Source organism: Parambassis ranga, chromosome 14 (assembly GCF_900634625.1).
Source record: "Parambassis ranga chromosome 14, fParRan2.1, whole genome shotgun sequence".
NCBI classification, from domain to species: domain Eukaryota; kingdom Metazoa; phylum Chordata; class Actinopteri; family Ambassidae; genus Parambassis; species Parambassis ranga.
The window spans coordinates 5,181,386-5,196,184 of NC_041034.1; the positions used below are offsets into that span (position 1 = coordinate 5,181,386).

Here is a 14,799-nt window from a genome sequence, read left to right on the forward strand (position 1 = left end):
CTGCTTTTCTGTGGTGATAAAAAAACAGAAAAACTAAACTTTTTTTCTAAATTTCTCCAGTTATGTTTTAACAGACTGCACTAATATTAATTAATAAAGTCAATATTGATCAATATGTCTTGTATTGTGACATCTAATCATGTCTTTTAATTGACAGAATGAACACAGTGATGACTTTATTTATTAGAATTAGACCAAATCTTCCCAAAATCAAATGTGACGCCCCCTGCGCTTCAGTTGTGTTGATAAAGTGACTTAAAAACGTGCGGACGTAGCGTCCATCAGTATGTCAGACCACGTGTTTTCTGCGCAGTAAAGGGTTAAAGATCATCGGCAGCGGACTCGGATCCAGCAGGTCTGCTCTCAGCAGTGCGCTCCGCGGGCAGCGCTGGCTCGCTCCGATTCTTCAGCTCGCTGTGGATTGTGGGAGTCGGCGGCGGAGGGGACACTGCCCAGGCTTGTTACCGGAGAACGGGGAGAGACATTTTTCCGCTGCGCCCTGTTTTGTAAGTAATCCACCGGCTCCGCGCACGGTTGTCTTCGCTCTGCAGTGTTCTTATCGGTCTCCGCTCACCTATCTGAGACGTTATCGTTGCCATTTCGTGTGTGTGTGTGTTTTTTTTCCTGGCATGGAGGCCGAGAGAGAGAGAGAGAGAGAGAGCGGAGACCGTGTTGCTGCTGGAGCTGACAGGCAGGCAGGAAGGGGCGGGAAGGAGGAGCGGGCAGCCGCCGCCGCCGCTCCGCCGCTCCACCGGGAGGTTATTTCCACCCGAATAAAAAAAAAAAAAGCTCGCTGACCTGATCAGATAAATGTCGCCAGGTCGTCTGACGGCTCCATTTTATCCGTCAGTTCTGTGTGGATGAGATTAATTCACCTGTGCGGAGACGTCCAGGCGGGCTGTTGACATGCGGAAATCAGTGTCCACCGTGGCGGCGAAACCCACCTGCGCCTGGCAGGAGTGGAGAAATGCTGCAGATGTTACAGACCAAACCAAACGTGCTGTTCAAAAATATTAAAAATAACCGCCATGATCGTTTACGTTTGATAACATTGAGGTGATGTGAGTGTTTGCATTGGGGCAGCTTCAGTGTGGCCTGTGCTGGAGCTAATTGATAGCTAATTGGTGTCTGCATCTGGTGCTTTTATTTCAGTTTCTGCAACGTTAGTGTCTTATAACACTAATTGATTATGCATACTTTTAGTCATTAATCATAACTGCAAATGTCATTATTAAATATTTGTCTGTAAAATCATCTTATGCTGATTAATTCATGTCATTGATGCTGCTCCTTCTTCAGGGTGATCTAAAAGCCTAATCACCCACCAAGTACTTAATAAATGGGAGTCATGAGGCAAAGCAGCACATTGTGCGCCCTCTGTCACCTTGGGCTTGTCAACAACAACAACACACTTTGTTCTTCATAATGCCTCATGGCTGCATATCTTATTTCTTTTCTGGTATTTGGGGCTACACCCGATCTGTGCCTCTATGTATTCAAAGAGGATTTATGAGGACAGATGTGGAGTTTCTGTATTTAGTTTCTTTCTTTTTTTAATGCAGACACTGGTTATCAGCACCATGTCCAGCCGAGGAGGAAAGAAGAAGTCGACAAAGACGTCCCGGTCCACCAAAGCTGGGGTCATCTTCCCTGTGGGGCGCATGCTCCGCTACATCAAGAGGGGTCTGCCCAAGTATCGCATCGGTGTCGGAGCCCCCGTCTACCTGGCTGCTGTGCTCGAGTATCTCACTGGTGAGATTTATGTGTTAGAGATATGACGGGAAGCTCATGGATTTCACAGTGATGTTAGCTCATGTCTGATGTTTTTTTTTTTTTTATCTTTGCAGCTGAGATCCTGGAGCTGGCAGGCAACGCAGCCAGGGACAACAAGAAGGGCCGCGTAACACCACGACACATCCTACTGGCCATTGCCAACGATGAGGAGTTGAATCAGGTCAGCTGCTGCACACAAACTTGGTATTTTATCACCTGCCCAGGCACTGATGGATAATAGTCTTTAACTTTGTCCGACTGTTTCTCAGCTTCTGAAAGGTGTGACCATCGCAGCAGGTGGAGTCCTGCCCAACATCCACCCAGAGCTGCTGGCCAAGAAGAGAGGCGCCAAGGGCAAACCGGAGGCTCCTGTGTCACCCGCACCCGAGAAGAAACCCAAGACTGTGAAGAAACCAACAGCTAAGAAACTGAGGGGGAAGAAGGCAGGAGGGAAGGCTAAGGTACACCAAGCAAAATAACATGCATCATTACAAAGTATGTGAGATTTGTTCATTGGTCAGATGGGTTTCAAGAAGGCAAATACAAGAAAAAGGTGCACAGGTAGAGTTTAAATCAATTAAAGGTAGGGTAGGAGATTTCATTCTGATGCACTTTTTGATAAATTAGTGTAACTTCTCTTTACAATCCGATAGCAACCAATTAGTTCGGCAGTTTGGCATTAAAACGAAGAATATGAATCATCCGTGGAAGCTATAAAACACTAAAAACATCAGCCAATCCTCATGGTGGACCCTGCACGGAGTATTGGCTGGTTGTCACTCTCTTCCTGCTCTGCACGCACCAGAGAGGTACGTGCATGATGGCCGAAGTCACAGACCGCAGCTCGTCTTCGTGCGTCCATGTGATTGGGAGGCGTGGCTTCAGGGTGAGCTCCAAGAGAACGGGGCGTGTGTTTACTTTCAAAATCTGTCTGACTCTCACTGAGATTTCAAAACCTCCTACCCTACCTTTAAACTGTTGGAAATGACCATGACCTGGATGAATGAGAGCATCCACAGATATACTGAATTATCATGTTGTGTTTCCAAGATTTAAAAAGTGCTTTAAGGTGCAGTGGTATCAGTTTCATAACAACCCGCTATCAGACTTAAAGGTCTGCATTTCAGAAAATGAAATGGAACCATGAACAGAATGAGTCCAAGAGGCTGAAGTGAACCAGCTCAGTGCGCCTCTTATGTATTTCTCATATATATATATAAGATATTAAGTACATAATATCCAATGATATAATAAAAAAAAGGGAGAAACGTATCTAATTTTTATAGCAGCATGGTAGACAGATGCATGTATGGCTGCAGATCCTATCTTTTTGTAAGTCGTGTTAATGCCATAAAGTGATTTAAAACGGTAAAGGGGGTCATTTAGGACTTCTACTGCCTCACATACAGAGTGGCAGTGTAGTAGAAGCAGCCAGTGGAGTTCTCTAATCCACATCAGACAACCAAGAACACCACCAGCACCATAAAAATCATTTGTTAGGTCTAATCTGATGCTTAAAGCAGCAATATGTAACCAACCACCCTTCCTACAAATCATGTGAGCCAAACGTAGGGGACCATGTTTCCTGACAGTGACCTTGCACTTCACTTCTTGGCGTTTATGCCATTCTACCATCTCTTAAAGTGAAAAAAATCCCTTTTATGAGTGTGTAATTTACCATTGATGTTGGGTGCTAGTAAATGGTTCCTGAAAATGTATACGAACCCTGCTACATACAAATGTAGGTAGAAAAAGTACTATATAAATATACGGCTTTATAATCAGCTGTTTCCACCACACACCTTCAGTTCATTCTCACCTTTTTCTAAGAGATGCCGCTTAATTATCACGTTTAACCTCTAATTTTATCTAGTATTAAACACAAATGTAACACTTACACATTTGTCGATGCAGTGTCTTGAAAATTCCTCGCACACTTTGTAAAGATGATGAGCATCACTCACCAGGTTCGCTCGTTGGCTGCGGTGGTTGTTTTAGGTGAAAGTGTGCAGGTTGGGTCTGTTTGAAGCCAGATGAATGAGTGAGATTCAAATTTTAGAGAAACATTATATTATTATTATTAATAATGCGTCGCGTGTCAACATGTGTCTTCAACAGAAACAGGGCGAGGTGAGCAAGGCGGCGTCGGCGGACAGCACCACAGAGGGATCTCCGGGGGACAGCTTCACCGTGCTGTCCACCAAGAGCCTCTTCCTGGGTCAGAAGGTCAGTTTTTCCCCCCTTAATCGGATCCACAGACCACTCTGTGTTAGACATTCTGTGAAATAATTGAATTAAAATTCAAATTATGAATCGTTGTGTTAAACTGCACAGTGGTTATTCCAGTGTTTGACGTTTCCTTGTTGTCTTCCTTTTTACTTGTGTGTGTGATCTAATCTGTGAACACTTCAGTTGCACACTTCTAACAGCAGATCTAAGTCTGGACAAGTCAGTTTAGCGCTGAAGTGGTAGAGATAAACAGTTGTTGAAATCTCTAAGATTCTCACTGATAAGTAGGAAGAAAATGATTTTTGCTCCGTCACGAGCTTCAAGGACTGAACAGGCTTAAGAACTGCCTTCTCATTGCATCCAGCTGTTTTCATGCAGACTCTGTCTCATACAAGGAAGCCCCTTCCTGATATTTCGTCATTGCACGTCGTTGGAGGTTTGCTGTAGTTCCCAGATTTATTATAAGAGCTAATTGTAGGCTTCAGGTGTAATAGCAGCGCTGTGTGTTTGTGTGCGTTTGTCTCTACACACACTAACTTTTTCATTAAGCTGAAACCAGAAAGTAAATTTAGAGTTTCAACATTATCTGATCAGAAGCTTGTGGAAGCAAAAAAAAGAACAGCAGCACTGAGAATGAATGATTCAAAAATGACGCAAGAAGTGCCACTGGTTCCATTTTACCGATTTTAAACAGTGATAATCAGACATAGTGCACGCTCGCTGTGATTAAAACAGTTTTCTATGTGCTCTGTTTGGGCTAAAACCAAACACTGACCACTTGATTTGTTGGCTTTGGCCTTGTTTATGACAAATATGACACACTGTTACATATAGAATTACTCAAATAGAGAGTGATTGGTCTTAAAAAATAGTCACAAGTATTGCATGATTAGTCTGTGTGCTCGCAAAAGCTGTGGAAACGGCCAGTCCAGGCAAGAGAGGGTTAATCTGATGTTTGCAAAGAAAAGGTACACAGACAATTGAGGATGTAATGACCTAATTTTCATTGTAAAGCATGCACAAGTTGCTTACAATGGTTTAAATCATCACTTTATCAGATGATTAGCTTTTGCTAAAGTCAACCTCCCAGCAGGACCTTATATATGCATTTATTCATTGATCAATAGATTGATTCTTTCTTTCATTAAAGACTGAAGTTAATCTGTCTGTTCCGTAGACGTCCCGATTTCCCAGCAGCACTTAAACCCAGCATTTTAATGTAGATAGTGTGTCTGAATGTGCAGTGAGAAGCATTACATCTGAGTATAATGCACAGTGTATCCCACACATGCATCATATAAAGAAGCGACGGTCACTACATTAGCACTACGGACCATCATGCATTGTGCTCAGTATTTTTTTTTAATCTGGCGGCAGTGTGAGATGTTTTAATAATGCAGCAGCGCTGGGGAAAATGATGCAAGCTGTGTCCAAAACTCCACGTTTGCACGTAGGATTAACATGTACTTGATATTTGAATCGCATATTCCAGTGTCCTACATTCTGCAGACTTTGACCCTTTCAAGACTTAATTTTTAGGGATGTTTTAATATCGTATGCAGTTATTTTACAGCTTGTTAAAGTACCTTTTTAAATGCAAATATGAAATCCCCGCTGTGATCTGAGGGCTGGTGGCAGTGCACGCTCTGCTCTGCATATGTTCATTCTAATATATGTTATTTGAGCCTAGTCGACTCAACCTTTAGTTGGTAGTAATTCATGAGTTGACTGTGTGTGTATGATTTAGCTGCCATACTTTACTACAGATGTTATTTTTAAAGCATAATGAGTCCATGTTTGTGTCTCTGCCAGTAAGCTGAAGGACTAATGAACACTAATTCGCTTGCCTGCCTTCACTGATAATGGGAAAAAAAAGTGTTTTAGTACAGAACACACAAAAAAGATCAAATGCTTTTTCTACATGTGTGGATCACAAAGGCAGAACCGATTAAAATACAACCAGGAGTAATTGAAATTGTGCATAAAGCAGTTGTCTGCTGTCGTTTTGGTCCCATCGTTAGCAGAATGGCTCAGCGCTCGAGTGTGTAGCTTGACCACAGATTACAGCAGCTGATGATAATTAATCAAATGAATGCAGTTAACCTCCCACTGATAAAGATAATGAAGCCACAAATGGAAAAAGCTTTCTGTTCTATACTCCTAATTATTGGAACGGCTTCCTTCTTCTGCTTTAGCTTCCACACTGTTGTTTTGCTTTTCACATGATCAAGCCTTCACATGCTCGCTGGTGGAATTGAACAGATGATTTCTAAATATTGAACTAAGAGTTGTGACTGGATGCAACATTTAGAGGGATGCCTTGACATTTTGATAGATTATTATTAGCTAGCTATTTAAGCTGATGGCATTGAATTGTACACAAATTTGAATTTTTTCATTTTTTTAACCAATACACCTGCAGATTTTATGCCGTCTCCTCATTCAAGGCTCTGATTTGAAGCTTTCTTCATTCACTTCATGCCTACATTTAGTCACAGACAAACTTTACCTTCTTCTTAATGCATCAAAACGTTGAGGTATCCCTCCCTGCTGCTGTGTGATTCTGTTTTTAACAGCTTTGCTTCTTCCTCGGCATGCCTCCCCTCCCCTCCCCTCGCCTGCCTCCCTCCCACAGCTCAACCTTATCCACAGTGAGGTCAGCAACTTGGCTGGCTTTGATGTGGAGGGGGTCATCAACCCCACCAATGCTGAACTTGAACTTAAAGACGATCTAGGTGAGCGCTCCACCTCGCTTCCTCACTCTCTCTGGTCTCAGCGAGCTTTGAAATGAAAAAATCCTTGAATGTCTCACAACTTCTTCTAACTAATAATACTCGGGTTAGAAAAACTTTTCACGTCATTTCATTCACACTGTGGGCTGCTCGGCTCAAATAACACTGTAGAGCGTTAATGTCTGAAGTGCAGCTTATATTTAGTTTGATAGAAAAGCTGCAGTTTATCAGTGTTTATTTTGATAATTTGGAAAAATTTGGAAAAATAATTAAGGTTGCCGAGTTTTTACTTTGTATGTTAATGTATTTTTTTCAAAGTGTGAATGTGCCAACAGCATTTAAACAACATTTAAATAGCTGCATTATAATAATAGCAGTGCTTGTGTGAACACAAATATGAACAAGTTCACATTTCAAGCAGACTTTAGTCTCTCTAGGTGCAGATACACACATTTGTGTGAGTAAATGATGTCTCTGTGGCTTCAGTAGCACCCTAATTATCATCTCAGGCAGCATTTACTATAAATAAAAGCTCAGTTAAATTACTTAAAGATGAGAAACTCCAGCTCCTGCAGCTCTTTTGTTTCATGCAGTTTGTCTTTGTGGGTCAGTAACAGACTTGTGTTTTTTCTGCTGTAGTGAATGCAGCTGATGCTCTAAGGAAATAAAAGAAACTCCTCACAGTGTGAATAAATGATGAGTCTTTGATTCACTGTGACCTGGAGTAACTGATCCTGGACTTTAAACGATGAGGAGAAAGTAGTCTCCTTTTTAAACGGTTAGAAAACATATTAAATGAGTAGGAGAGTTTCTGTGGAGACCTTCAAGGTTTGATTTATCAAAGCTCCTCAGAGCAGTGATCCTGCTTTGCTCTTGCTTTTGTGTTGAGGTTCATTCCAGGTTGTCATCCTTTTGAATGGCTGCTTTAAAGTCACTGTGCTTTCATAGAAATGATTGAAATACTTAACAGAGAAGCTGATGTGAACCTGCAGCCTGACTGTGAGGTTGTTGACCTGGAGTGAAATCAGGAATCAGGACGACACAGTTGGACAGAAAAATCCGGAATATTTTTAGAAGCACTCTTTCATGTCAGAGTGGATTTAATGATGATTGTATGTTAGATATTTGTTTTATTATATATAAATGCATGCTGACCGTGTGGTCCTGCATCCTAATTCCATTCTGTAACGTGTCCCACCGTTTCCTCACGTGCCCTCTTGTTTCCTGGTGTGTCGTCAGCCAGTGCAGAGCGCGCTCACTCTCTGACTCTCTTCTCCTTCTTCTTCTTCTTCTTCTTCTTCTCCTCTTTCTTCCTTTTTGTCCCGTCTCATTTCGGTCACACACTGTGTGTTTACCATCATGTTGTTTGCCTGTTTGTTTGTTGTTGTCTGTAGTTGCAAGTTGTCCAAGCTGACATTTCCATCGTTGAGAGCGACGCTGTCATTCACCCCACCAACTCCTCCCTCTATACAGGTGGTGAAGTAGGTAAAGGAACCGCAGAGACCCTCCGACTGCCCGTCTGCTCCTTCTCTGCATATCAGCATAGTTAACGCTGCAGTCTGTGGACAAACAGAGCAGCAGCAGCAGAGTTTTTATCACTCATTATAGAAGGGGTCACCACCTTTTTTTTTTTTTTTTACTCTAAATGTTTCTCATAAATTAGTTGATGGGGAGGACTGTGAGTGAAAATGAACTTGCAGAGGCTTGAAACACCTAAGCAGGGCCTGTTATATTCATGCAGTGAAGTGCTTGTGGGAAACTTTAGTTGCCAAGATGTGAAAGTCAAAGCTGCCAAAGGCGGACTGCGTTCACACGTTATGTTTTCAATAAACCGAACCCAGCTAAATGTGGACTCTGAGGTGAGAGGGAAAATCTGAATCTAAAGGCTTGTTAGCTGGCAGCTGACTCTGTTTTCTCAGATGTCAGAAATTCCTGATTTTTTTTTTTTTTTTTTTGTGTGCACCAAAAGTACAAATGTTTTTAAAACAAGCTCCTGCTCACACCTGTGGTCAAAGCAGGATTAAGAACGTTACAAGCAGAGGGTGCTGTGTGCTGCCTCTAGAGTATTGGGACCTGCTGCTGTGCAGCGTTTGAGGCTCTCAGGTTGTTACACTTCCCCTCTGAACTCATTTTATATATTATTAAATATTTTACAGCAAAAAGTTCATTTTCTCAACTAACTTTCAAGTCTTTGCAAGTTCACAGGTTTACATGTGTGTAAACACAGTTATAGTCTTTAGAGATAAAGGGGTGTTCAGGTTACTGGGTAGTGGTTTATATTCATAATGGATTGTTGGCACTGCCTCCATTTTGGAGACAGTGCCAACAAGTGATGCACTGATGTGGATGTAGTCAGCATCTTTATGGGTTTAGGTAAAAATATATAAATTTTACTTACTTTACTTACTATTTTGTTTGTTTGTATTGTGACTTTGGTGTGTTAACATATTAGTTCTAATCTGAACTAATGTGTAAAATTTGTTTAAGTCACAGCAGTGAGGCACCAACACATGTCTTTTCTGTGGAAAAATTGCATTTTTTTCATTGAAGTCTGGTAGCTACACGCACACACACACACACCAGACTCTTTGTAGGTGGGTGCAGACTTCCATCTGCTGTAGGTAATACACACTATGTGTATTTCCGCAACACAAACATATAAACCACCCTGCTGCTGCTGTTTTGTTCCACTGACTGATTTAAAAAAAAATGCACATTTTGGGACTTGCTTCATTTCCTGTGACCTTTAACCCCTCGACCATGCTGTCACTTCAGACTCTGATTCTCCCTGAAGATCCAGATTAAGGGTTAATGTAACATGCATTTATCTGCCTGTAATGTTTTAAGGAGCTTCTGTGACTAACTTTTGTTTTTCTCTTCTGCTTGTTTTTAATCATGTTTTTGCCCAAACGCTTTTTTTTTTCTGACTCTGGTGAAGTTAAATCTTCTCTGGGTTTCTCTTTAGCTCTGAGGAAACCTGAGATACTATGATCAATATGCACAGCAAAAAGAGTTTGAGATATCACGGCCTTGTAACTTACACATGCATGTACATCATTTGCCTTTCGCTCTGCAGTTTGAGAGTGAAATAAAAAGCCCTCGGTCTCCTGTATATGAGCACAGAGGGAAGTAATTAGGGACTGAGGCTTTAATACGTTAGTTTGACTCAGAATGAGTCATTTGGAAAATGGCAGCTTTGAATCTTTACACTTCATTTTCCTGAGGCTCACAAATACACTAACAGGAACTCAGTTTGCCTAATTAGAGGCATGAGCTCAGAGATTCAGAGAGAGGCCAGATGAAATGATTGACAGCATCGTTACCTGTCTGTCTGTTGGTCCCATCTCCATGTCTGCCTGTCTGCCTGCTTGCTTGCCTGTCTGTCTCTCTGCATGAGCATCAATCAGCTCTCCTGCTGACTGTTTGTGTCATTCTGTATGTTTTCACCTCGTCTCTCTGCTTGCAGGCTCCGCTTTGGAAAAAAAGGGAGGGAAAGAGTTCACTGAAGCGCTGCAAGAGCTGAAGAAGAAGAACGGCCCCCTGGAGGTGGCTGGTGGTAAGTGCACACAGCTCAGAAATTAAAGGTAGGGTAGGAGATTTCATTCTGATGCACTTTTCGTTAAATTAGTGTAACTTCTCTTTACAATCCGATAGCAACCGATTAGTTCGGCAGTTTTGCATTAAAACAAAGAATATGAATCATCTGTGGAAGCTATAAAACACTAAAAACATCAGCCGATCCTCCGGGTGGACCCTGCATGGAGTATTGGCTGGTTGTCACTCTCTTCCTGCTCTGCGCACCAGAGAGGTACGTGCATGATGGCCGAAGTCACAGACCGCAGCTCGTCTTCGGGTAATGCGCGTCCATGTGATTGGGAGGCGTGGCTTCGGGGTGAGCTCCGAGAGAAAGGGGCGTGTGTTTACTTTCAAAATCTGGCTGACTCTCGGTGAGTTTTCAAAATCTCCTACCCTACCTTTAATGGACTAATCTTGAATATGATCTCTGTCACATTGTGTGTGTATTTAAATGGTCGGAAGTCGTTATTGGCATTATTGTAGGACTTTGTGTACCTTTATTGGCAACAATCTTAAACGTAAACCAAAAAAATGAAAACTAGAGAGAACACGAATCATTGAGGTGGCTGCCAGCTTTTTTGTTTTTGCAGTTTTAATACAAGGTTCATGCTTTTTTAAAGAAGTTTTTGAGTAACAGTTTATTGAAAAAGAAGCAGACAGAACTACAAACATTGTCTCAAGATTATTCTAAACACTTTTTCTTTGGTTAGAGTGACACAAACGGTGACAGTAATATTTCACCAATGTTGACGACAAAACAAAAAAAGAAAGTGAACACATTCCGTTTTTGTCACTTTCCTGTTGTCAACGCCAACTTTTTAGAATTTGTGTTGATGATAAATGTGATGAGATAAGGCTGCAGGTTTGGAGTTAATGTTCGTCTTTTTACTTTTAAAGGTTTACAGAGGCTCCTTTAAACCTCTGTCGTCGTCTATTTTGTCCTCACTTGCAAAAAAAGGGAAAAGAAAAGACACAACGAGTGAAACCTCTTTTCACACCACAAACACCAACCCTCTAATCATTCTCATTTGTTTTTGTTTGTTTTCACACTCTCACCGGGCAACACCAACTATTCATGACTTTCTTCACAATTAAAAGCACACATTGATCCACTCAGGCACCACCCGGCTCCTATGACAGTGATGTCAGCGTGTCCTTGATCTCTCGTCAAGCTGGGTTCTAATGGTAGATTTTTACATGAACTAATTTATTCTTTTCTAAAGAGCTAAAAACTTCTTTGTCACGAGAAAAGAACATTCAGTACCGGCACACTTCCGTCTGAACCTACAGGCACCGTTCTTCAGAGAGTCATATCGTTTGAGCCCTTACAGATTATTCTATCTTCCAGTCCATTTGTCTCCATTCAGTCTCCGTGTCCCCCCTTCTCATTCTGCCTCCATCTGTCTCCCTCATTATCCATCACTCACACTCACTTTTTCAAACACTCCCCACCTCCAGCCAAGTTAGCTCAGCATCCTAATCCCAGTCTCTGTGTGGAGCTCATAAATAGATTACCAGGTGACTGAACACCAAGCCAGCAGAGCCTGTCAGGGATTCTGGGGGGGATCTTAATCGGCCAAATGGTCATCCTGACCAGACCTGGTTCAGAACAGCCGTCAGACCAGACTTAGAATGATTTTACAAAGTTTTGTATCTGGATTTTTAAAAGCAAACTTCCAGGTTTTAAGGCCAAGGTAAGATTTTTAAAACAGGTGGATGTAGTAAACAAACAAAAAAAACAGCGTCAGATTGACGATGGTGTGAAATGTTGGTGGTCATGGGCGCCATTTTAACATTTTGAGAAGATGTTGCACCTGTTAATAATCTACAACATTGAACTCGGAGCTGACGCTAATGGGTCTGGAAGCAAAGCTATTCACATTTCTGCAACATGGCTGAGTTCAAACCACATCAAATGCTGCACTGATGTCCACACAGTTTGATTGACAGTTGATCTCCAGATGTGCACAGCGGTCCCACCCACCAAAAACCATAAAACAAATTGAGCTCCTCAGGCACTCGTGAAAACCATAATCATCATCCTCCTCCTCCTCCTCCTCCTGCTCCTCATCAGTGGATCACACATGCAGTGTGACCGGCTTTCTCTGTGGTGTGTGAAGTCTCTCCGTCCTCTCTCTCTCTCTGTCTCTTTCACTTTGCGGGCCATCTGGAAATGAGCTCGTCCACAGCTTTGACTGCAGTCCAGCCACACGTTTGCTGTGGGCTAATGAACTCTGACTGAGGGCTTTCTCACTTCACAGAGTCAGGGGCTTTGGCTGAGTTACACTTTCTACAGCTGCTGGACAACTAAACCACACGTTAAAACTCCAGAGAGCAGACTCTGCTCTAGTCTTCCCTGTTCTTCCTCCATCTCCTCCTCCTCCTCCTCACCTGGAGAAGTGATTTCTTTGGCCCACCTCTTTGTGAAAACCCCAAAAGTTGAACAAGTTTAAGCTGTTGGAGATTTTCCAATAAGTAAAATGTTCTTTTATCGTCTCTGAGCCAAAAATAAAACTCTTCTTTTGTGTTTGTGTTTAATGAAGCTGATTTTGACTGCAGACCATGTTCCTTTTCTTACCACTCTTCGTCCTCTCTTCTCGCTCAGCCGTCTTGACCTCCGGCTTTGGCCTGCCTGCCAAATACGTCATCCACTGTAACAGTCCAGGCTGGGGCTCCGACAAGTGCGAGGAGCTGCTGGACAAGACGGTGAAGAACTGCCTGGCTCTGGCAGACGAGAAGAAACTCAAGTCTGTGGCCTTCCCATCCATCGGTAGCGGAAGGTAAGGAAGCACACCTGTCGATATCAGACGTGTTGCATCAGTTCAGGCGCTCTCTGTGAGAGTAAGGTGTCATTCTTTTGTTGATCCCTAAACATTTTTTTAATATTTTGCTAATTCATAACTGCGGTGTCTCAGTCCAGTGTCACTTTCTATCTTGCCTCATAAATGTGGTCACATTGCGAAGAATGGCAAGCTAGCATTAGCTCGATAGCTTAGTTGATCACATGTCGCTATCGTCATTTTCTGTGATGAACATCTTACCGTGTTTAATTTGAAATTTCAGTGAGCCTTTAGCCTTGTCATGCTCCTGGGTCATTCCTTGTGTCCGTCTGTAAGTGTAACCATTTGCAAAATACAGCGCTTTTGTTTTGTTTAGTTATTTTTCTTAACCACCAAAAACTATGATATTGATAGATGTACAGCAGTTAATCTTTTAAAAAATATCTGAGGGGGTTTCACAGGGAATGACCCTCCTGTAAATGAAAATCTCCATGAACAGGAGCTCATGTTGGGGAAGAATGTACTATAAATCTGTGCAGTAAATAAGTATTTTTTCCTGATTGCTTACATAATGTAATCTTGCTAGCGTTAGGTGATGTCCCCTTAACTTGCATTTGACGATGTCTCCAGTAAAACGTCACGATGGATGGCGATATGGCCGAGTAAAGATATTACTAATGTTCCATCATGGTTCCATCAACAGAGATCTGGCTGGAAAAAAATGTAAAGACTGAATTATCAATCTCAATTTGCATTAGTGGGGATATTTAAATCATTTTCAGTGTTGTACAACCCCAAAGTCAAGTAAATCCAAAATGGCTGCCTCTGCCGAATATGACGAATAAATTTGTGGGTGACCTCTCCCTTCAGGAATGGTTTCCCGAAGCAGACGGCAGCCCAGCTGATCCTCAAGGCCATCTCCAGCTACTTCGTGGCCACCATGTCTTCCACCATCAAGACCGTCTACTTTGTCCTGTTCGACAGCGAGAGCATCGGGATCTACGTGCAGGAAATGGCGAAGCTGGAGACGAGCTAAAGGTACGAAGCCTCCCTGTCCCTCTTCTCCTCCCTGGGTTTTTTGTTCCTGCAAGGAAAGAGGAAAGAAGGTGTTTACTAGTTTGATTTGTTCGACATGAAGAGAAGAAGAATCTTTCTAAAGGCCGGGAACTTGTTTTTTGCATTATTGTTTGTATCTTTCCTATCATTGTTTTTAATTTCTTATCGACATGTCACCTCTGGCATTTAAACGTGCACTGTTCATTTTGCGGTCTTTTAATACAAACAGTGTCACAAAAATCTGTAAGATTTAATTTTTAAAGTTAAAAAAAAACGTGTTAAAAGACGTAACTACACCTCAATTACACGACTTCCTGGGAAGTCTGATAAATACGGGTTAATGCATGTTGAAGGCAGTAAAAAAAATGACTCTTTGGTTTTTAATCCTGGAACTTCTCTGTTGTTATAGTACTGTACATTGAAACGCATAAGGAAATGTTTGGTTGTCTTTGGTCTTCTGGAGACTCCTCTAATGGAAAGAGGGTTTTGTTTTTGTGTTGTGTTCAAGTTCCTCTTTTTTGCCATTGTTTACACAGGCAAAAAGTGTTTCTTAGTGTGCTGCAGAGACCTTGAATTTCCAAAAAAAGAAAGTTAATTGAAACACTAATATAAAAGCTGATAATGTTATAGTAATAAACAAGTTGGTTAATTGC

General features: G+C 42.0%; 1 protein-coding gene across 3 annotated transcripts; it reads left to right on the plus strand.

The window, feature by feature from the left end:
- The first annotated feature begins 330 nt into the window (after nucleotides 1-330).
- On the plus strand, nucleotides 331-14,386 carry macroh2a1 (macroH2A.1 histone). 3 transcript variants are annotated; one of them, XM_028420980.1, is made up of 9 exons: nucleotides 331-506; nucleotides 1,563-1,752; nucleotides 1,848-1,954; nucleotides 2,043-2,234; nucleotides 3,892-3,999; nucleotides 6,638-6,737; nucleotides 10,201-10,290; nucleotides 12,916-13,090; nucleotides 13,961-14,386. In XM_028420980.1, exons 2-9 carry the CDS (start codon nucleotides 1,581-1,583, stop codon nucleotides 14,124-14,126), a joined length of 1,110 nt encoding a protein of 369 aa, XP_028276781.1. In that variant the 5' UTR covers nucleotides 331-506; nucleotides 1,563-1,580; the 3' UTR covers nucleotides 14,127-14,386. The 3 variants fall into 3 exon arrangements, with proteins under 3 accessions (XP_028276781.1, XP_028276779.1, XP_028276780.1); XM_028420978.1 differs by lacking the exon at nucleotides 6,638-6,737 and adding an exon at nucleotides 8,129-8,219; XM_028420979.1 differs by lacking the exons at nucleotides 6,638-6,737; nucleotides 13,961-14,386 and having other exon boundaries at nucleotides 12,916-13,053.
- The last annotated feature ends 413 nt before the right edge of the window (nucleotides 14,387-14,799 follow it).

Excerpts from the sequence above, each read along its gene's own strand:
- macroh2a1 (XM_028420980.1), top strand. The coding sequence starts at position 1,581 with ATGTCCAGCCGAGGAGGAAAGAAGAAGTCGACAAAGACGTCCCGGTCC. Across the intron at positions 2,235-3,891 it reads AGGCAGGAGGGAAGGCTAAG|AAACAGGGCGAGGTGAGCAA; the intron begins GTACACCAAGCA and ends TGTCTTCAACAG. Across the intron at positions 6,738-10,200 it reads TGAACTTAAAGACGATCTAG|GCTCCGCTTTGGAAAAAAAG; the intron begins GTGAGCGCTCCA and ends CTCTGCTTGCAG.